We start from the raw sequence: 23,085 nt of genomic DNA on the forward strand, positions 1-23,085 counted from the left end.
CTAAATTTGGTTTTGTCTCCACCCTATGGCCAAGAATGATACTGCACTGTTGTATTCATTTCTATGGATTTGCCATCCACAGGCTAATCGCCTGTTTTACTTTTGCCTCTGTTATGGTACCTCACAAAATAAAGTGAATCCAAACATGAAGTTTGACTGCGTAATGTAGAATTTGTTTTGTCTAACTTACATTTAATAAGGAATTACTGGTTGTATGGCTCCAAAATATAATGGTGCAAAATAGTAAAATACCATAACAAACGTCTTGTAACAAACCGTCTAACATATTGCAGATCTGTTTGTCACCACCAAAATGATCAGTTATCAATATCTTTTAAGTCAATAGACCTTACTTAGATTACTTGACTTTTTCTAAAAACATCCATTAGGTCCTTCTAAATAAAATTATATTGATTGTTCTTAATGGTATTGCAAAATGCTAAATATACAATTATGCAGAAACAGAATAAACATGTATTGTGTTCATTACAGTGGGTTTCCATGAAAAATGAGAGAAGTAGTAGCCTAGTATTTTTCTTGCAACTTTATCCGTCAGTCAAAGTTGTAGGCTATAAGTTATCAACTGTAAGATGTATATGCATGCCAGTTATGACATCTTTAGGTATTAGGCGCCTATGTCAAAACGAATAATAACAATATTTATTGAGAAAGTTAAAACACATCAGAATGAATTAAACAGAAAATACACAATCTCCCCGGATAAATCATTGTTTTGTCCGCCGCCACAAGGAGTCGCTGTGATTTATTCACGCAGCACAAAGTTAAGGTCACGCATGCGCACAAACTATTTCCATTCATTTCTACGGAGTGGAGGTGGATTTGTCCTCATTATTAGCTCTGCACACTTTAATATTACAGAGCTACAGTAACTTTATCATGGATTTGGAAGGCGGCAATTATGAGCCTGGTTTTGTGGGCATCAGGTTCTGTCAGGAGTGGTGAGTTTAGATGAGTTTACGCATGTTGCTGATCTGATGTGCGTGTTTGTTTGGATGGCAATAGCGGCTCTAATATGAATCTCTCTCTCTCTCTCTCTCTCTCTCTCTCTCTCTCTCTCTCTCTCTCTCTCTCTCTCCCCCTCCACAGTAATAACATGTTGTATCCTAAAGAGGATAAAGAAAACCGCATTCTGCTCTATGCGGTAAGTTATTTTTTGTTAACGTTACATGAATAACGTTAGACCTTTAATCCAAGGTAACGTTAGAGTGTTGTTTAATCAATGAGTTTGTTTTACGTCGATTGACTCAGATATATTTACAGTTTGAATTAATTAACAGATTTGATATAACTAACTTTTAATGATTTGGAATGATGGTGTTCACAGAAAACTGTATAAGAGGTTTAACAGAGGGGTAACGTTAGTGTTCAAACTGACAGAACAGTCCCTTACTTGTGTGTGTTCATGTATGTTTTCAGTGCAGAAACTGTGACTATCAACAGGAAGCCGACAACAGCTGCATCTATGTGAACAAAATCACCCATGAGGTCGAGTGAGTGTCTTGCTATTTTTATTTTATTTTATTTTTACAGGAGAAGTTGCGAAAGGTATTGACATTAGTATTATTAACAAGTGACATGGCATCTTTCGCAAGGAGCCATCGGTTCCTCATCATATCACTGATTGGCCAGAGAGAATCGGCACTACCAGCGTCATTGGATTTGCGACACGAACTTCTTCGTCTTGCAGTGAAAAACACTATAAATAGGTGGTACTATTTAAAACACCTATAGTTGCAGTATTTATTCAAGTTACTATGAAAACTGAACTGACAGTTTTTTTAACGGAATATTGCTGTATTTTATAAATGATTTATTAGTGAACATAATTTTTTGTTGTAAATTCATATGCCCTTATCTCCAATCAAAGTAACTTTTTTCTCTGATGATGTGTTTACTGGCGTGAGGGCGGGACAAACTGTCACTCACGTCACATGAGATCACAGCAATAGCAAACCACAACCATCCAATCAATATTATTACAACACTTAAGCCACAATACAACTTTATTCAGATCATTTTTATTTAATAAGATAAAGTTCTGTCTGTCAATTTCACATCTTCATATCAATCTTATTTCGTCCCTTTCCTTCAATATTTTTCCTTGTATTTTCGAAATATTTTTTTGTAGAAATTAGTTGTCAAATAAAAATACTTGCACATTTTAATGTTTTCACATGCATCTAAATCTATTTGTTTTTACAATTAATGTTGTTTTAAGCAGTTTTCGAAAGAACGTCGACCTTACTAAAACCCTAATCAACAAGTCGAAGGTGACAGTATTCAGTTATGAAATGTAATTGTGCTAAATCATATTTGTATTGTTATAGGATAATTCATAAATTAGCCATTAACAGCATATAACTTGGACACTAACGCTATGGAGTTATTTTCGTTGTGAAATAGCCTACACAAAAACGTAAGACAGTTCGATTTCAAGAGAGTATATAACCAGTATCACCGACCGTATGTAACAGGTGAACTCCCAGGTAATGATGATTCAGGCTGTTTTAAAGTCTGTAATAATACTTACAATGGGACACAAGACAGATAAAACATTACAGTATGGAGAAGCCTAATGGTTCTTGTACAGATAAACTATATAATATAACATGATATTGGAGGTGCCACCATTTTTTTCATTTCCACTGGCACATGACACTACAACCGGATGTGCCTCTCAACGTGGACATGTGCTGATGGCTTCCTTGTGTACTTGGATGCCATGCCACTTAATGTTAACACCGCTACTGGAGGATGCACAGATGTCACTTGTACTAAACTGCAGGCTTGTGCACAATTCAGAATTGAATTGAGAATGACTCCTTAATTCCAATTCAATTCTTGAATTTGAATTGAATTGGAATTGATGTCAAAAACAGGATCTAGAATTACAATTCAAATTTGAATTAAAGGAAGCAGAATTGCAATTCAATAAAAATGTTTAACAATGAAGCTTTACAGTATATGTCAGATATGATTGCAATATAAATGAAGAGTTCAGATGCAAAAGCCTCTAAGTGCCATCTGAAATTTTCTTCTAGAATGATAATTTTTATCAAGCTTGTATATTTAAGTTCAGTAATTTCACTTAAATGACAATTAATAGGTAATTTTCATTGCCATTTAAGTGAAATTACTGAACTTAAATATACAAGCTTGATAAAAATTATCATTCTAGAAGAAAATTTCAGATGGCACTTAGAGGCTTTTGCATCTGAACTCTTCAAAAAAATATTAGTTTGAACTACTTGTACAGATTACATTAAAAGGATATGTTTTCCCCCAGCAATGAATGTTAAAAGCTCTAGTCACAGAACAAATAATTAAGTTTGATTTATTGTAATTGTATTTAGTTGTATTACTGAGGTAAAATGTTTCATTCAATTAGTTACTAATCAACTTAAAAACGAAATTGCTTTGCATTGATAAAGTTATCCAAATAAAGTAATCCAAACCACATTTATAATGGGTAACTAATAACAGTAAGCAATAACATTTCCAAAGTAACCTTCCTAACACTGAATGCATGCGAGACTCAACACATTCTTTCTGTTGTGTGACTGTGTGGAATTTCTTTGAATTGCCATGAATTTAATTCCACTTCCTGTCATTCCAATTCAAATTCAATTCAACGTCCTGTGGGGCAGAGTAAATTCAATTCAAATTCCAATTCATGAATTAAATGGAGGCCAATTCTGAATTTTGCACAAGCCTGCTAAACTGGACTTAATGTGTCTATATGCACGTGGAATGACTTTGGCTTTGTGCTTTGTGACAGTGTTTTTCAGGTCACACAGGCTTATTTAGCACTGCAGAGACTTCAGAGCTAATGTGGATAAAATAAGAATAATATATACTTAAATAGCCTATCCAAAGCACAAATGCTCCACCTACCACACTCATCAACTCTGATTCAGTTGTTCTATAATGTTTATCGGCTGAAGAGATTTTTCTAGACACTTCTAACCTTGTCTCGTCCCTCTTCTCTGCAAGTGAACTGACTCAGATTATCGCAGACGTGGCCCAAGATCCAACACTGCCTCGGACAGAGGACCACCCATGCCCAAAGTGAGTGATAAATATGTTTTGTGATGTACATGTATATTAATAATATGAGATATGATATGATATGATATGATATGATGGCCATTTTAAAATGAATATTTTTTTTAGGTGTGGCCACAAGGAGGCGGTGTTCTTCCAGTCTCACAGCATGAAGGCTGAGGTAATCTTTCATGCACATTATACATTGAATCCACGTGACAGATTTTGTAACTGGTATTAAGTTTAAAAATGCTTTTATTTTGGTGTTTTTAAACAGACTATAACTCTGTTTATTTTAATTACAGCAATATTAAATAATACCTACTGAAAAAACTGAAACTTAAGAGGTACGTTTTGATTTTCTGAATGCAGGACGCCATGAGGCTTTACTATGTCTGCACCGCCCCACACTGCGGCCACAGATGGACTGAATGAGAAGGATAAAGCCATGACTGTCAAAAGATGAGGACGTGCTCTGCGGCCCCGTCTCACTACTGCTCCATTCCTACACATTATTTCTCAGGTTAGGGGACATATGTTGTGGAGCGGACATATCTGGTCAGTGACCCAACTGGTCAGTGTAGGTCACTGATGCATTTGTGAATAAACTAGTGTTTAATTTTATATTTTCCCTCTGAGCGTGAGACTGGTGCACAAACACCAGCATGAAGTCTGAGACTTTTTTTCCCTCAAGGATCTTTATAGTTTCTCGTTTTAATATTTCACACTGTATTTTTTGAAGGTTTGTAATAAAAGATTACAAAAACTGAGTTGAGTTTTTATTTTTAAAAAGTACTAGTTTTATAGGGATCCTATTATGTCCTTTTACAAAGTCTTGATTTTGTTTTTGGGGTGTTTTCATGCTTGATTGTTAAAAAAATGCATTTCCAGTCTGGCTCGAACATGCTGATTTCGATGAAGCCCTTCCTTCGAAATCTGAAATGTGCTGTGATTGGTTAGCTGTCCCAGTGTGTTGTGATTGGCACTGGTTAGCGCGTGTTTGGGAAATGTCCCGTCTCTCCATAACTGCAAGTTCTGCTCTAGATATATTAATGATGGCATCAATTTCAAACCAATTAGAGCCAGATTCAGACCCTGACTATGTTAACGAACGAGATTTCATGCACAGACTTAGCTAGCACGGATTTCACAGGACATTTGAGTGATATGTTTTTTGTAATTTTCTTGTACGTTGATACAATATACATTATAGATGTTATCCACCACTTAATAATGATATTTGTCGGAAAACTAAGGTATTACAAACAGTAATCGACCACAAAACCATGGTTAATTTTCCTAAGGATAGGTGAACCATCTTACAATAGCAACAAAACAAACTGTTCTCCATAAAATGTGCAGCACACAGATAAATGTTGGGATTATAATGTTCAGGAACAGTGTTTAAAATAAATTTTAACTCTAATGCAGCTCAACCAGGCCTCGTCCCCTTTTTTGCGTATTCCGTGGGTGGGGATTATTTAAATGAGTAACATTATGACTTCATAAGTAAGATCCGGAAAAATCCCGTTGTAGTCAAAACGAGCCGTTCGTTGTACAGTAGTTGTTCAAAAGGGGATTTTGTTAAAATATCTCCCTTTGGAGTAGACTGAGCCTTGTAACCTTGCAGATCTTTTTTGCAGATCTGCTCAAACAGCAACATTAAACACTAACTAAAGTTGAAAAAGTGGAAAAGCATAATAGGACCCCTTTAAACTTCAGAGATTTTGATAACAGATACCATTTATTCCATGGTGGTTTAGAGTAGAAACAAATCTGAATAAAACCTCAATTGTGATATGGTTCAGTGTGATTATCAAATCACATAGGCTGTGATTTATTTTTTTAGAGTGTTCTTTTACACACAAGCTGCTGATGATTGGTTTTCTCAGTGTTTCAGAGTGGCACGTTTCACACGCAAGCTAGATTTGAAAGCATTAGATCCCACCCTCCCTTCCAGTGTTGGGGAAGCTACTCTGAAACTAGTTTGACTAGCTACTAATAAGTTAAAGTAGTTAAGATCAAGTTACACATCTGTAGAAGTAGTTGGCTACACTTACTTTTTTAAAAAAAAATTTTTTTACCAATGGCACTGCATATTACAAATACCTGAATAATTTTAATCAAGAATGTTTTAAGTAAAAGATTTGGGGTTTAAAACAACGTAATGCAATACAATTATGATTTCAAAGAGTATTGGTTTATTTTGTAAACTATGTAAAAAAATGCCAGCACCAATTTTTTTGTCCCAGTCCAGCCCTGATCCAACATGCACACAGTACTCAAGAATATAGCTCAAAGTGCAAAGTTGCTACAAATATAACATCAATGTAAAACACAAAAAGTTTGCAACTTGATACACAGGAGTAGTCAAAAATGCACATTAAACTCACATGCAGTGATGGAGCTCGCAGCATTTACTGTGAACTGAGCTGCTCTGAGACGTGAATCATGAGCAGTGTGGACAGTGCGCTTCACTCTGCTCCTTTCAGAGCATCTCCAAAACCACTCCTCCTTCAAAACACATGAACGCACATAGCAGAGTCTGCAAAGCGTCACAAGAAACAGTGTTAAATTACCTCATGTCTCAAACCACATAATATTACAATAATAATGAAGGTAAACAACTTACAGAGCTCTTACTTGTACCACCTGACTGCTGCAGATTAATTTTGGCGTTGAGTGTTGACAGAAAAATCACGGGTTGCCATCTTGTAATTACGGTTACGACATGGTGTGAAAGCAGCATAAGCTCGTTGTTTTGGTTCAGGAGGTACTGTAAAAGGCTGCAGCTGTTTATTTGCTGTGCTCTGTGGTGTGTCTACAACTTTGTTCATCATACAATGGAGTCTGTGGTAACAAACTGTTTGGTTACCAACATTTTTCAAACTACTTTTTTTTGTGTTCCGCAGAAGAAAGATCCTACAGATTTGGAACTACACACTGCAAAAAGTGAACGTGCAGTGGTTGCTTTAAGGAGGTATTTCTACCTGATTCAACCTATGAAATAAAAATGTGTTGCTGTTACCTAATTCAATCAGGTTTAGGTAACATAAAACAAGGGAATGCTGTTTTAACTTAATTGAGTTACACTGACCCAATATACAATTTCCAATAAAGCTCAGGATGAACATATTTGACACATGCGCACTACGACTGCACCAGACCTATTGAGGGCAGTATAGTCGTGACTCGTGTCAGCTACATGACATTCTGTTCTGAAGTACAAAGAAGAAGAAAGGTTAGCGTTTGGCTGCTCCTTGCTGAACGGCGTATTTTGCTTCAATGTGAAATTGTGATTTGTGGTTATTACACATGTTGCATCAAAGTGAAAATCACAATTGATGTTATAAAACAAATATACACTCAAATATTTTTGCCTCTTGTTCAGTTTAATTAAAATGAGCTAAAGTAACACAATTTAACATTTCGTCACAATTTAATTTATTGTGTTCAATCCACCCAATATATTTAAAAGCAAAGTATATTTAATTAATTTGAGTGAAACTAACTGGGCAGTGGCTCTGTACTTCCCAGCATGCTGCAAGGGTATGCATTGGGAGAGTAAATTTGGGGATTAAGTGTTATTTGATGTGTTTTTCAGGAATGGGAAAAATGTTGGTTGTTAATGTTAATGTTTAATGTTCAGTTATGTTGGACATTTAGAGGCGTTTCTGTTATTGAATTTTGTGGCTACCATTGTGCTGAAGAGTAGCACCTGTGGACACTCAAAGTTCTATACCAGTATCAGCACTTACATTTCAATTCTTACCAGTTCATTATATACATTATGTATAATGATGGATAACACTACTGGCTTAAAGATTAAGGCTTTAAATTAATTCGACCTAAAGCAACTAAATTGTGTTGACCAAACTAAACTGATTTATTTTGAATGAACTAAATTACGTTGTGGGTAAAAATTCTTAAATTAAATTAAGAAATTCATTTTTGAGTGTATTTACATCAAGGTGAGAAAGGACTTTCATCATATAAAACAAAAAAAGATTATATCAAAGTTATGAAGTAATTTTGCCTGGCTGGAGAAATCAGATTATATCTACTGACAGTTATGCTTCCTGGATTGTTTTTTTCAGGTTGGTTGATTAATCAGTAATCTTAAATAATTTATTAATTTCAACAAAACCAGTTATTTTAGATGTTACCACATGAAGTATACATTTTCTAAGTTGAACTGACAAAACATATATATATATATAAATATATTATTATTACTATTTAATTTTTTTGCACGAGGGTTAGCAAAAGATGACATTTTGGATGAATTATCCCTTTAAATCTAATACAACGGAATTCCTACTTTTGGGGTCACAGTATGTAGGCTACTACAAATGAAGTTATAATTAAAAAGAGGATAATCACAAGGTTTGACTTGTTCTCACCATGTTCAGAGATTGTGTAATTATTGTGTATATGCAAGTGTAACTGCCTCTTTTCATGCCAAGCTGAAATGCACTTCTGTTATTTTTGCAATGGAAAATATCACCATTCTTTCATAGCGGCATTTCCACAGTGATCTATAAAAAGCCCGTGCAGCATAGGCTAATTTCATGTTGTTGCAGGACTCGAGACCAGAATTTTTTGCACGAGACAGGAAAGTACGCGGAAGTATCAACAACACGTTTGTACCTCCCTGTCAGTCAAAGCTAACATAAACTTGTCAGTTTGCAAGTCATGTAGCCTACATTCGCCGGCTGTTGAAAGAAAAGTTTGTCGCTGATATGGACGGACACACACCTGGAGAAACCGTGGACATGAACTCGGGTGAGAGCAATCATCCACAAGCGATCGCGCGCACGCTATATGTAATTTCTAGCATTTTGATCTGATCACGATGTTGTTTCGCAGCGGCTGTAGTGTGTCGTCGTGCTTGGAACGCAGTGGATCCTCGAGACAGGACAGCGATGAAGAGTCCCGCACAGAATGTGATCGTTCACCACACGGCGCTCCGGTACTGCTCGCGTCCGCGCGACAGCGTCTCTCAGCTCGCGCACATCCAGCGCATGCACATGCAGGAGAGGAGCTTCGACGATATCGGTTATAAGTAAGATGTTAGAACACTACATTTAACTTCTGAGCACACGTTTATTACGTATCTAATAAATACAAATGTTTGTAATTGTTTTGCAGAACTAGGCTTGTAAACTTTGTTTGGACGTCAAATGGTAATTCCATAGATTCATGAATAAATTTAGCATGGTATGGATCAGGATCAATGACGTGACTCTTTTTTGCCCCGGTCAGACCATGTAAATGCGATTTAAACTAAAACAAACAAAAGAAAACTGTAGGACGTTTTCTATGATGAACATATTTAATTTTCTGAATTATTTTTTATTTTATTTTCTGAATTAAAAAAAGGGTAGCACTTTATTTTACAGTCCTGTTCCCGTAGCCTACTTTACTATTTATTATAGTAATTGCAATAACTGGGTAATAACTAACCGTGAACCTACCCATATAGTTACATTACATTATATTAACTGCCCATAGTAGGCAGCTTTCTTAGGTAGCCTAATTACACTGTAAGTAGCCTACTTGTAAGTGCACGTAGCCTAGCTACTGTAAAATAAAGTGCAACTAAAATGTCTTGGAGGTGTAGCCTAACTGTCAGGTTACATAACCCAGCTAACAAAAATATATTCCAAAAACGTTTTGCTAACGTTCCCATTAAGTTATGAAATGTTGCCTGAATGTTCAAAACGTCCAGTTTTTTAATCGTTTTAAAAAGTGTTATAGCCTACGAACGGTAAAAGAACATTCTATCTGACCATTTTGCAAACATTATGGTACGTTTGAATGTTCTCTGAACATTCTGAAACAAATAACATAAAAAACAAACAAACAAAAAAACATTAGATAGCGTCCAACTAAAATGTTTCAGAAAAAAAAAGTTCCATGAACAGTGTGTAAATAATGTTTTTGTGCCAACATTATTAACTTTAAACAAACGTTCTTTTAATGTTACTGGAAGAACTCTCTCTCTCTCTCTCTCTCTCTCTCTCTCTCTCTCTCAAAAAAAGAAAGAATTAATAGACAGAAATTCTGTATTTATTATTAATTATTATTAAAATAATATATATATATATATATATATATATATATATATATATATATATATATATATATATATATATATATATATATATTTATTTTCACCAAATCTAAGTCAGGGAGGTGTAACCTACATGCTACATGCAGGAAGACATTTTTAGTCATGTGGCAAGAAAACCATAAAACAAAAAGGTGCCCTGTAGACCCTTATGACTGTCCTGTCTTTTTATAATCACATTTTCATCTTTCTATAAAAAGGCATGTTTTGTCCCGTTTCAATTCTGCTGACATAACCGGACTGCCTCTAGTCTATACATGATCAATTCTGTGTTCCTCCAGCTTTCTGATCTCTGGAGATGGGGTGGTGTATGAAGGGCGGGGATGGGGGATTGTAGGGGCCCATGCAAAGGAACACAACTTATATTCTGTTGGCATCGCCTTCATGGGTAACTTCAATGGTGAGAACACGACCACCTCTATTATTACATTCGTTTTCATCTTATATTTATTGTCTGTTTACACTATTGTGATATTTAGTGGTTTTGTAAATGCAAAGAGAAATCAACATGCATAAGAATTTCATAGCAATGAAGTACTGAACCACAGTAAAGAAGATATGTTGTATTTTCTATTTGTCTGTAGATGATTTGCCCAGTTCTGCATCACTGTCTGCTCTGCTGAGACTGCTGCGCTTTGGAGTGCTTCACGGTCATGTGCGCCCTAATTTTGTGCTTGTGGGACATAGAGACGTGGCAAAGACTGAGTGTCCGGGCGAACATTTATACGCTCTGCTACCAAAACTAAGAGACCAATTACGAAACCAATGATGACTGCGCAAGTTGCATTAAACCCCTGTAGTGTATGAAGCACTGTGTGAATGTGAAAGTGTATGATAGGTTTATTTGTGTGTGCCTTGTGAAAGTCTCTTGTGAGAAATAATGGATACATATAAATTCTAAGTTCTGAACAACATAATGAAGAGTCGTCAAACATAATCCTACTGAAGAGAAAATAAATTCAGAAAATTGAAAATTCTGTTTATCCAGTAAGATCCATGTTAAGAGGATTCCTCTGGTCAATCCTACAAATCCTATTAGCATTCCTTTATGGTTTTATGATATATTTTACTGATTAAAATTATTTTTTTCTTGACTAGACTACTTGAAAGCTACAAAATAATGATTATGGTATGTTTTAATTTACACACACACACACACACACAAAAAAAACCCCTTAAAATGGACTGTACAGTGACGTGCAATAATTTAGTACTCTGGCTAGTTATAAACAATGTATATGCAAATACATTTTTAAAGGCTAAAAGAGATGTATTTGTGAGCTCATGCATTGATAAGGATTTTTTATTTCTGCCAAAAAGCAAAAGCGAAGTTTTAATGTCATTGTGTCGGTTTTTATCACTAAACTTTTATTTGTTATTACTGTTTGCCCTACTTGTATGTAGTCTTTCTAATTTATATGCACTTCTTATTATGCAATAATTAGACAAATATGTAATTATTTTACTTAATCTGCTGTTTAGTACTTGTATTATTTACTGTAACTTGGTCCCGTTATATAATAATTGTCTTTAACTGTCATTTAAATTAATAATTTGATACAATGCACTTACTGTATACATGTTACTGTACTTTACTTATACTTAAAAAAACCTGCATGCAATTATTATTTGTACAAGTATAGCTAATTAAACTGAAAAATAAATTGTCTGCACAATGCCACTAAACATCTAACAGTTTAAATTTGAAGAAATTTCTTTAAATGTAACATTTTGCTTATAATAAAAATGTAGGTCTACTTTATATTAAGCGCCTTTAACTACTATGTACTAATATTTAAATTAATCATTTGATTCAATGCACTTACATGTTTTAACAATAGCAGCATTGGTAACACTTTATTTTACAGTGTCCGTTACATTACATGTACTTACCATGGTAATAACAGTAAATTATGCATACATGCAACTAATCCTATAACCCTGTTGTTAATTAATATTACTCAGTACTTTAATATCTAAAATTACACTGTAACAATGACACCTTAAAATAAAGTGTAACCGCAGCGTTTTACACTACAACATGAACAGTAAATAGATAGGCTATATTTTTATGTAGGCCTAAGTAGCCTATACATAGCAGTTAATGACACCTAATATAAAGTTTGACCTAAAATTGTATGAACTGGTATCATATGAATAGGCCATTTCTCTTGTTTAATTTGATATATAGCCAACATCTAGCATTTCAATTATGTAGGCCTTGCTAAATTAATTAATGCGCAAAATTTAAAACGTCCATGTTTTCTAATGTTGTCCAACTCACTCCGATTATGGTGTAGATTGTAACCACAGTCGGCCTACTCCTTGTACTTGACAGCGGTTTTAGGCTACACCGAGTTTACGAATGAGTATATTTCAAAACAACGTTAATTTGAAGCAGACAAATATGGGAATATTTGATCAAAGTTTGAAGCACATGGCGAAAAAAAGCACTGAGTTACAGAAGTGTTTCTTTTTTTGCGCGGTCCGTGAAGGACACGCTCCTCTATGGGTTCATCCTCCAGAGATTAGGTTCGTGTCCATCCTAAGCTGTTTGTTTACTCACATCTCCAAGTGTTGTCGTATATCAGAACTCCTTAGCATAACGTCTTTTTGCCTCACTCGCTTCTGACAGGCATTCAGTCGGATGAATGTGTAAACAGAAGGGCGGTCTCAGGTGAGAGGCTTGAGTTTCACCGGCTTTCGAAGTGTTATAATTGAGCCTTCGAGTTCATTGATCAGTCAGAGAGATTGGCTGTGCCGGAAACTTATCAGATCTTTTTGTTTTTCCCGCAAACGTTTCCGAAGAATGGACGGACACTTTCTAGGTTTTTTTCGAAACTTTTAAGTCCTGCTGGACACCTTTAGGAGCGTGTTTGTATTGTTGAACATGGAGGAACTAAAATCCCCCGTGAGTTTTTTCCACAAGTCGTCTTTCAGCATCAGTAGTTTACTGCTCCGACACGAGCGCGCGAGGAGCGACTCGAGCGCCGCGCCGGAAGCACCACGCTCTCGTGCCGCAAAGCCACCCATCGCGCGCTCCCATCACCAGCAGACAAATGACGGAAAAGACAAGCCGATTTCAAAGCGGAACGAAGCGAACAGACCGGATATAAAAGAGTCTGGGGGAGATGGAGAGCAAAAGTGTGAAGGAACAGATGGACAGTCACCGGAGAAGAAGAGCAAACCCGATAAGCCTCCGTTTAGTTATAACGCGCTTATCATGATGGCCATCCGCCAGAGCCCGGAGCGACGGCTCACCCTCAACGGCATCTATGAGTTCATTATGGGCAACTTCCCGTACTACCGAGAAAACAGGCAGGGTTGGCAGAACTCCATCCGGCACAACCTGAGCCTCAACAAGTGCTTCGTCAAGGTCCCGCGCCACTACGACGACCCGGGAAAAGGCAACTACTGGATGCTGGACCCGTCCAGCGATGACGTGTTCATCGGCGGAACCACTGGAAAACTCCGGCGCCGGTCTACAGCCGCGTCTCGAGCCAAGCTGGCCATGAAGAGAGGCGCACGGCTATCCTCCACTGCCGCCACCGCAGGACTGGCATTCGCAGGCTCGTTTTACTGGCCCGTCCCGCCGTTCGTGACTCTCCAGCATCGTCACCCGAGCTCCGCGGCTCACCACAACAACTACGCCGCGTCGGTTCTGTCCCAGAGCTCGCGCCACTTCAGCTCGGTCGGTCCCGCTGCGGAAAGACTGCTTCTCCCGTCCGCCCAAGAGGCAGCTTACTATGGAATGGGCTGTGAACAGATGACCTCCACCTCCTCCTTCTCCACATCTGCTTCTGTGCCTCTGCCTCTCTCTGCTCCCCGCTCTTTCAATTTACTTTCCAATCAGTCCAGCTACTTTTACTCTCACCAGGTGCCTCACACAGCGGGACTGTCACCCTGGTCGCAGGAGGAATCGTACCTCTCCAAAACATCTCCTTCTGGACAGTTATTCCCTGGAAAGCCATCTCCTTCCTCTGAATACATTGGAGGACTATGTTCAGACATTCCCAGTTATTTTCCTCATTTTAACACAGCCAGCTCCATGCACTGAACATTTTCAGCTTTTTGAAGAGTATAGACAAGCGGTTCATGTGCAATCTTTTTATCCATTATTTAATTTCACGTGAGGCCAAATATTTGTGGCCAAACAAGTTTTCTTTTGTAGATCCAGTTGTTTACAGTCTAGTCACCACAAAAACGAGTTACGCAAATATTTGTATGCACATGACGGCTGAACTAAACGTGTCGATCTGAAAGTCAATGCACTTCTAAAAAAGGGAAATAGCTGAGGGAAACAATCATGTTTTGTTCTGACCACATATGTCTCTTTTTTATGTCTGCTGGTTTTTCTTTGTATGTACGACACCAAAAAGAAAAGATTAACTGCATGATTCTGTCCGGTGCTTTTTCATAAGATGTCTTCGTGTTGTTCAGCATTTACAGTCACTCACATAATCTTAATACTGTAGATATTTGTCTAAGAAAAAGCCTACAGGTCTTGGCCTGTAATTTTGACCTGGCCCAAACATGTATCCACTCGAAGGAAATAAATGTTTTGGAGGAACAGACCTTTGTTGTTCATGACAATTAATTGTTTATTAATTGTTTTATGAAAGAAATCTCCTACTGCAATTTCAAATTTGCAGACTGTGATAAGATTTAGGTGTAATTTACAATAAGGTTTCATTTGTTAACATTATCAAATACATCAGTTAACATGAACTAACAAAGAACAATACTTCTACATCATTTATTAATCTTAGCTAATGTTAATTTCAACATTTACTAATACATTTTTAAGATACAAAAATTGTATCTAACATGCACTTTGAAGTTGAACTAACAAGGACATTTCTATTAAGTAACATTAACAAAGGTTAATAAATACTGTAAAAATGTATTATTGTTAGTTCATGTTTGTTAATTAACTTGTGTTAACAAATGAAACCTTATTGTAAAGTGTTACCAACTTTTATTCAAAATGTGTATGTAAAAATATCCTTTATTAGTTTTTAGTGTGATTTGAAATTTTACTTATTTTTGCTTTCAATTCACAACATCCTCCTTATGTTATGTAAATATGTTAATTTAATGTTTTTACTCTTTTATTATTTTATTTTGTACGGCACTTTGATATTCTTTGATTCATAAAGGTTAGAACAAATAAAAGCCCATATTGTATAATACAAAGCTGGAGTTTGAGAGTTCATATGCTTAAACCTCGTCTCATCAATGAATAGATTATCCATTTATTCAACAATGCAGGGAATTTAGAGCAGGCCTACGGCCCATGATTTAACACAAATTGTAATGTTTTATGAAATGGTTTATGTGTATATTCAACGATATGCAGATAAATATCTGATTAGCCTTCCATGGAAGAAATATGAAAATATTGTACAGTGCTTTGTTTTTCCACATCTTTCTCCCCTCTCATTCACACACACACACACACACACACACACACACACACACACACACACACACACACACACACACACACACACACACACACAGAGAGAATGTCTGAGGGTCTCTAGAGTGCGATCACAGCCTCAGCTCAGTAATGAAGTGGGTCTCCTTTTTCAAATGGCTGAGGAGGGGAGAGATAAAAAGAGATGATAGAAGGAAATTCAGAGAGAATCCAACCACAGCACGCTAGAAATAAAAATCACGTTCATCAGATTACACCACTTCAAATAGACACAAGTGGTTTTTCACATTTGTACAAGCTGTGGTAATTGAGTGAGCTGGATGAAAAGTGTTGCCCTTGAACTAAGGAAACCAGTGAGTCCAGATTTCACCTCGCTGAATGACCGATCTGAGCAGACCTCACGTGCCCTCGCCTGAGCCATCAATGAGTCTTTTCCAGTTAACATATCTGTTTTAAAATCTGTTTTCTTTTATTTGTCTTGATATTGAATTGCAATTTTTTTTTCTAATTAGGTGATTTTAATATTAAACCTAATTTAAATTTCTTTGAGTGATATAATAAAAAAAAATATTGTTACACTTGAGACCTACTATGTAATTATTTGATACAATGCAGTATTGTGTAATTTTTTTTACATTGTACTTATATTTTAAAAAAAATTCCTTCATGTTATTACAGCTGTAACAATATATCTATTACACAGTTGAGCCTTCCTTAGTTCACCCAAATATTAAATTCTGTCAATAATTACTCAACCTCATGTCGTTCCAAACTGGTAAGACTTTCTTCAGAACACAAATGAAGATCTTTTTAATGAAATCTGAGAGATTTCTGTTCCTCCATCGACAGCTACGCAACTACCACTTTGATGCCTCAAGAAGTTCATAAAGAGATTGTAAAACTAATCCATATGAATTGAGCAGTTTAGTCAAAAATTTCTGAAGAGACTCACAATCACCATATTGAATTTAGGCTTTTACTCACATATTGATCAGGGAACATAAACAGAAGCTCAACCGAACCTGCTTGAAGTGCGAGAACAAACCTCACTGGTTCTTGCAGAAGCTCAAACGTGCTGCGCAATACACGAGAATGAAACTCATTGGTTCTCACACTTGAAGCGAACATGCTTGAGCTTCAGTTTACCTAAGAAAAGATATGACGAGACACACACTTGCACAATTTCCCATCAAAAACACAACCATCCCGTCAGGTCTAAATACACTTATAATAGGCTTACCATGCATAGTGAATCAGGGTAAGACAAAAACACTTTTTGGAAGAAGGATATATGATGTATTGACTAAATATTGTTTATTTTGTACAAAAAAGTTACATATAGTACCTTTAATAAATACTATTATTGTATCTCACATAACACTGTTTGCAATACTACAGAAACACAATAAGTGCATTGTACCTATAACAATTATTATTATTATTATTATTTAATTTATATGATTTACTTATTTAGTTAAAGACACACCTAATATAAAGTGGGACACTGTAAAAAATGTTATGTGCTACTTAAAAGAATTATGATAACAATATTACACATAATATTTTTAAGTAGTTTTTAAGGCTTGATTTCTTCATGGAATCTACCTGAATATAAATCACGTAAAACCCCCTCAATTATTTAGGCTAGTCTATGACACAATGAATTTAATACGCTTTTTTATTTTAAGTTGACTCTCAAAAGTGTGTGAATTACAGTGAATGGAAATGGCCTGTTTATTTAACTTTGAGCTATATTGTATAATTAAAAGACTTGTTACTGCATCATCATAGCAAAGTTATAGCTCAGTAAACAAAGCAACATGATTCAATGCATTAATATATTGCAGTTATTCACAACATTACCATAAGTCCTACTCTTCTGCACAATGGTAACGATCAGAACTTCAACATATAGAAACTCCTTCAAATGTCAAACATAACTGAACATTAATCATTAACAGATGTTTCCCTTTACTCAAAAACACAAAATAACACTTAATTTCAATATTTACTCTCCATTTCCAGCCATATGCAAAGCATGCTGGGAACTAACTATGGTGTCTGTATATAAAATAAATTCTCTTAAAATTCTCTTAAAATAAATAGGTAGCCTTTTTTGATTCCTTAAAAAAATTAGGAAAATGTATCTCTTGTTTTATTAGTGAAATGTTCTCAATATTTTTTATACAACACTGAACCACCATTTTCTTAATAAAATATACATAATAATAAATCATTTTTTAATAAAAATGACAAGACCCATGATTCATTTGTTTACTGTAGCAGCAGCACAGTTATAGTTTCACATTATATCTCATACAATGTTGAACTTCACCTCACCTCTCAGTATCACCTGATATAAAGAGAGGAACACACAGATGTGTGAAGACGCCTCTCAAGACAGGTTTCTGGAGCCTCTTCTTCATCAAACAAAGAGAGCTTTATGAGGACACGATGCTATTTCAACAATCTCTCACACACACAGGCGACTTCAGGCGTGCTTCACTGTAACCTTACTGGAAAACTGTTGGCAAACTACAATCTCTGATGCAAAAGATAACCATAATATTGATATGACTGCTGAGTAATCGTGTAATTAGTCTGCAGGGGAACGAGAGCCGGATGTGAGAGTAGAAAGAGTGAAAGGAAAACAAATAGACAGGTGAAGAGATGCCCAAAGGCTGCTGTAAGTTGATACTATTTTCCTTTAATTTGTGTAATAAATAACATCCTCCCTTTGACAGGCTTGACTAACGATTTCTACACCCCTCGATCACACTATACAGCCTACAAAACAAACAGCTGAGATATAAATCAGAAACTTTTGAGCATGTGCTTCTCCACGTGATTCCCTGAGGCTGGAATATGAGGTGTCCACTGAAACCTGCTGGTGAGACCACACACACACACACACACGCACACGTCTGGTTCGTTATCTTTGTGGGGCTTCTTCCATAGACGTAATGGTTTTTATATAAATAATGGTATATGCATAAATTCTTTAATGGCTAAGAGTCTGCAGTATAATATAGTATATAATATATTCTAATCTGTATAGTGATCTAATGTGATGTTTCATGGAATTTTATATTTTTTACTGTTAAATGTACAGCTTTTGGAAAAATAACAAGTCTTATAATTTACAGTGAAAAACTATAAATTGACGTACCCTGAATTCTCTGTGTAACAGAAGCTGTTTCATTGAAATAATGGTTACTTTTTCTTATCAGTTATGTACATTAGGGTATTATGTTACATCTTATGTTGTTTAATTAATGTTTATTGAATTATTTTCATGCCGTGTGTTGCCATGATGGCGTTTAGTATTTGTTGTGTATGACACCGTGCACTTTCTATATTAGCTAGTTGTGATGAACTTTGATTCATCATGTGGTTTTCTCTTTACCACTTGTGTTTTCAAGGTGGTTTTCAAATTTAAGTTCAATCTGTATTTACTACCATATTTTTTCACAGTAAATTTCTGGCAACCACAGCTAAATTTTTTACTGTAAAGTTAACAGAATTGACTAATACCAAGCTCAAACATTTTAATTTTTTTTGTAAAAATAAAAATAAAACAAATGTTTATGTATCATTTCCTCAATTAAGGATGCCCATAGATGTCTTGTCAAAAGAGGTCTAAAGCACAACTTAAAGAGGTTTTAAGCACAACTGCACTCTGTTTTCTGTTTATAAGGAACACTTGTAAGACTCCAAAGATGCATGGTGGAAGTCGAGAGAGAACCCAGTCTGGAAGGAAGGAAGTGATCTGGAGAGGTAAAAACATAAGCCGATGCACTTGAATAACTCTGGGCTCGGTGTGTATTTCCTAACCATAGTTAAGCTTTGTAAACCAATTCCACAGACATGATCCTCAAATCTCCACACTATAGGGTGCGATTATCCCGAGCAAACTCACCAACCTGTGAAATCACATGGGTGGGATTGTGCTCCGCGGGCGCCCGCCTGTCTCTAAGCAGTAAGCCAATCCCCTGGAGTCTGAGCACCGTACAGACACACATCTTTGTCTGTCTTACAAACTCACCCCATCATACAGCCGTCTTCCCTGTCAGTCATGACACATAACAAAGAGATGTCTGTTTGGTCTACAGACCTGACCCCTGCCCCGTGAATATTACCCCACACCACGGCTAAGAGGCCAGACACATTCTTCTGTTATCTATACATGAATACTTCAATGAGGCAGATCACTAGATCAGACTGCTCTATTTCATGACAGCAAAATATTTTAAAAAGTAAAATATGTAGGCATATGAAGCATATGTAGGCTATATCTATCAAATATATAGAATGATTATTAGAATGATTTCTTGAGGATCATGTGACACTGAAGACTGGAGTAATGCCTGATTAAAATTTAGCTTTGCATTGCAGAAATAAATTATATTTTAAAGTATATTAAAATAGAAAATGTATTCAGTTACTAACGTAACATCGGTTCCTTGAGATAAAGGGGCATGGGAAAAACTGAAATACTGAAGCCTGATTGAATCACGCAGTGAAACTGCACAAACCTATGGGGCTGCAGACCGCTGAAATGGCCGGGGCTACCCGTCTATATAAACGGGCAAAACTCTCCATTATCTTTAGAATCTTTCGACTGAAAAGCGCCGAGCGCCGAGTTGTGCAACGTGGTAGCGTGGCCAGCTAGGCAATACTCGTTCCCGTTATCTCAGGGAGCCGAGGTTACATTAGTAACCGAGCACGTTCCCTATCGATACGGTTCACTTGTATTGCAAGACACTATGGGAACGCAATTCAATAGCGGACCAGACATGGAGGGGCCCATAACTCGGGTTGGGGGAGCCAAATCGTCCCTATTGCCTGGGAGAGGAGGTCCTTTCTCAGGGGAATTGGCTAGGGAGCTGCTGTGAGCAGATGCATGAACTCGGGGAGTCATGACTGGTTCCACCAAAGAGGAGAAGGACTGCGCATCTGTCCTCCCTGATTTGTCTGATGACCTGAGGGAGCAGCGCGACTCGGGGAAAGCCATAAAGGGGAAGGCTAAGCCACTCGTGGGCCAGCGAGTCCCTGTCCTTTGAGAAGAATATTGGGCAATGTGAATTGTCTTCTTAAGCGAAGAGGTCGACCTTTGCCCTCCCTAAAACACAGATTATGCGAACCGTATGGGGATGAAGCATACAATCCCCTGAGGACACATTGCCCCAGAACAGCATTGTCTCTTGGTTCAACTTGCCCGGCATGTGCACTGCTTTTAGCGAGCGCAGGTTGCATTGTGCCCATAAGAGGAGGAGTCTCACCAGTTTGTACAGAGACCTCGATCTGAGTCCACCTTAGTGGCTTATATAGGACACCACTGCCATGCTGTCCAAGCGGACTAAGACATGGTGCCCTTTCAGGTCTGGTAGGAAGTTTTTGAAGGCCAGAAAAACTGCCAGCATTTCTAGGCAGTTGATATACCACTGTTTCCTCCAAGCTCAACCAAGAGCCGGATGTTCGGCCCGCCCTCGAACAGAGCTCTCCAACCCGTGTTGGAGGCATCTGTTGAGACCACCTTCCCTCTGGAGACCAACCCCAAGTCTGCGTCGGCCTGGTACAGATGAGGGTCCTTCCAAGGGGCCGGGGCCAGGGCCATGACACAGCCTTGGTCCACCTTGATACAGTGGGCTGAAACGGGCTGGAACCTGGGGTTTCAGCCAATACTGCAGGGTCCACATGTGTAGCAGGCCCAGTGGAATTACCAATGATGCAGCCACCTTTAGGCCTAGCATTCTCTGAAAGGCTCTGAGGGGGAGTGAAACCCAGACTCTGAGGGTGCTTTCACACTAGCACTTTTGGTGCGCACCCGGGTTCGAATGACGTCAGAGTTCGGTTCGTTTGGATGATGTGAACGCTGTTTTCCGAACTCGGGTGCGCACCCGCGAACCGTACTCGAGTCCGCTTAAAAAGGTGGTCTGGGGTACGGTTCATGTGAACTCGGGTACGGTTCGCTGCTGATATGAACGCAATCGTACCAAATCGCGGAAGTGAACCGCTATTGATGACGTATAATGTGGAGCGTGCCTGCGTGCGTGTGTTTAACAACTGTAAAAGGGTCTATATACACTTACCTTGACGAAAAGCGGGATTGACGCACTGCAAGCAGAGAGATGATTTCTGCTTGCCTCCACAAAAATTGTCTTTGGAACGGTTTTAATACTTTTGCGGCAGACAGACGCAAGTGTGTTTCTGTATCTTTTCTTTGAAAACAAAACCAAAGGTTCAAAAAAAGAAGAAGAAATGTGAAGCGAGCAATTCTATCCATTTTGCCGCTTTTTCATAGCGGTTACCAAGCAACACGTGTACGCGCCAGCTGCAGTTTGATGACGCAAGCGTACCGCGGTTCGGATACAAATAATATAATGTGAACACAGTCCATCGGGGGCTGGGGGAGGGGGGAGGGGGGAAGCAATCGAACTCGGGTTCGGAACAGGCAATCGAACCAAGTGTGAAAGCACCCTGAAAGATGCCGTGAGCTGCTGAATAGCCAGAGCGCGCTCCGGCGTGAGCAAGACCTGCCTTTGGGCCAAATCGAGAACTGCTCCCGGGAAGGAGATTTGCTGGCTGGAAGACAGTGGCTAGGTTGATTTTGGAACTTTGGAACGGAGGACGTGCGCCAAGTTGCTCCATACGGGCAGAGGTGCACGGCCACGGCTTCTTCGAGATGAGGCAGCTTCTCATACCAATTTCGGCGGGCTGCAGCGCCATAGGTCCGAGCAGTTTCACTGCGTGATTGAATCAGGCTTCAGTATTTCTGAGAAAAAAAAGGAGCTTTTCCCATTGCCATTATTTTAAATTGTAATAATATTTCACAATATTAGTGTTTTTTCTCTATTTTTGATCAATAAATGCAGGCTTGGTGAGCAGAAGAGACTTCTTTCAAAAACATTAAAGTGTCCCTATTATGCTATTTTAAAGTCTCCTATTTTTGTTTTGGAGGTCTCCTACAATAGGATTAAAAGCATCAAAGGTTTCATTTTCTCATAATAAACATTGCACATCACCACATTTTTCAATGATTCTCAAACAACTCCATGGATGAATCAATCTCTCTAAATCTCTCCTTTCTGCGAGCTTCTCTGCTCTGATTGGCCAGATAGCTCAGTCTGCTGTGATTGGTCTACCGCTTACATCACGCGTCGAAAACAAAAACGCCTATTACCATAACTGAACTTCAGCTCCATCCGGAGGCTTCCTACAGCTCTGCGATTGTATATCGTAAAGTAAGGACAGTAACGGACGATGACGTCAACTTTACCATATCAATCTGAGCGCGAGTCCGAAGATGAAACATTGGAAGAACTAGCTATTCAACCCAAACTTCCATCGCAAGGACGACTTGAGCAGGATGTTTCTCAGTGATACACTACTCAGTTTGAAGTACATTGAGATTTGTTTGAAAATATATATACATAAATAAATAGTC

General features: G+C 37.7%; 3 protein-coding genes across 3 annotated transcripts; all 3 read left to right on the top strand.

The window, feature by feature from the left end:
• The first annotated feature begins 804 nt into the window (after positions 1-804).
• On the top strand, positions 805-4,832 carry polr2i (RNA polymerase II subunit I). The gene is made up of 6 exons (XM_084124083.1): positions 805-959; positions 1,108-1,162; positions 1,438-1,511; positions 4,015-4,089; positions 4,195-4,246; positions 4,438-4,832. The coding sequence occupies exons 1-6, from the start codon at positions 898-900 to the stop codon at positions 4,498-4,500; spliced, it is 381 nt and encodes a 126-aa protein (XP_083980209.1). The 5' UTR covers positions 805-897; the 3' UTR covers positions 4,501-4,832.
• Positions 4,833-8,635: 3,803 nt separating this feature from the next.
• Positions 8,636-11,900, top strand: pglyrp5 (peptidoglycan recognition protein 5). The gene is made up of 4 exons (XM_084124276.1): positions 8,636-8,850; positions 8,935-9,130; positions 10,480-10,598; positions 10,783-11,900. Exons 1-4 carry the CDS (start codon positions 8,808-8,810, stop codon positions 10,965-10,967), a joined length of 543 nt encoding a protein of 180 aa, XP_083980402.1. The 5' UTR covers positions 8,636-8,807; the 3' UTR covers positions 10,968-11,900.
• Positions 11,901-12,768: 868 nt separating this feature from the next.
• On the top strand, positions 12,769-14,772 carry foxg1c (forkhead box G1c). The gene has a single exon (XM_084124271.1). It carries the CDS (start codon positions 13,089-13,091, stop codon positions 14,253-14,255), a length of 1,167 nt encoding a protein of 388 aa, XP_083980397.1. The 5' UTR covers positions 12,769-13,088; the 3' UTR covers positions 14,256-14,772.
• Positions 14,773-23,085: the final 8,313 nt, after the last annotated feature.

This window comes from Abramis brama, assembly GCF_963993115.1.
Source record: "Abramis brama genome assembly, chromosome: 9".
NCBI classification, from domain to species: Eukaryota; Metazoa; Chordata; class Actinopteri; order Cypriniformes; family Leuciscidae; genus Abramis; species Abramis brama.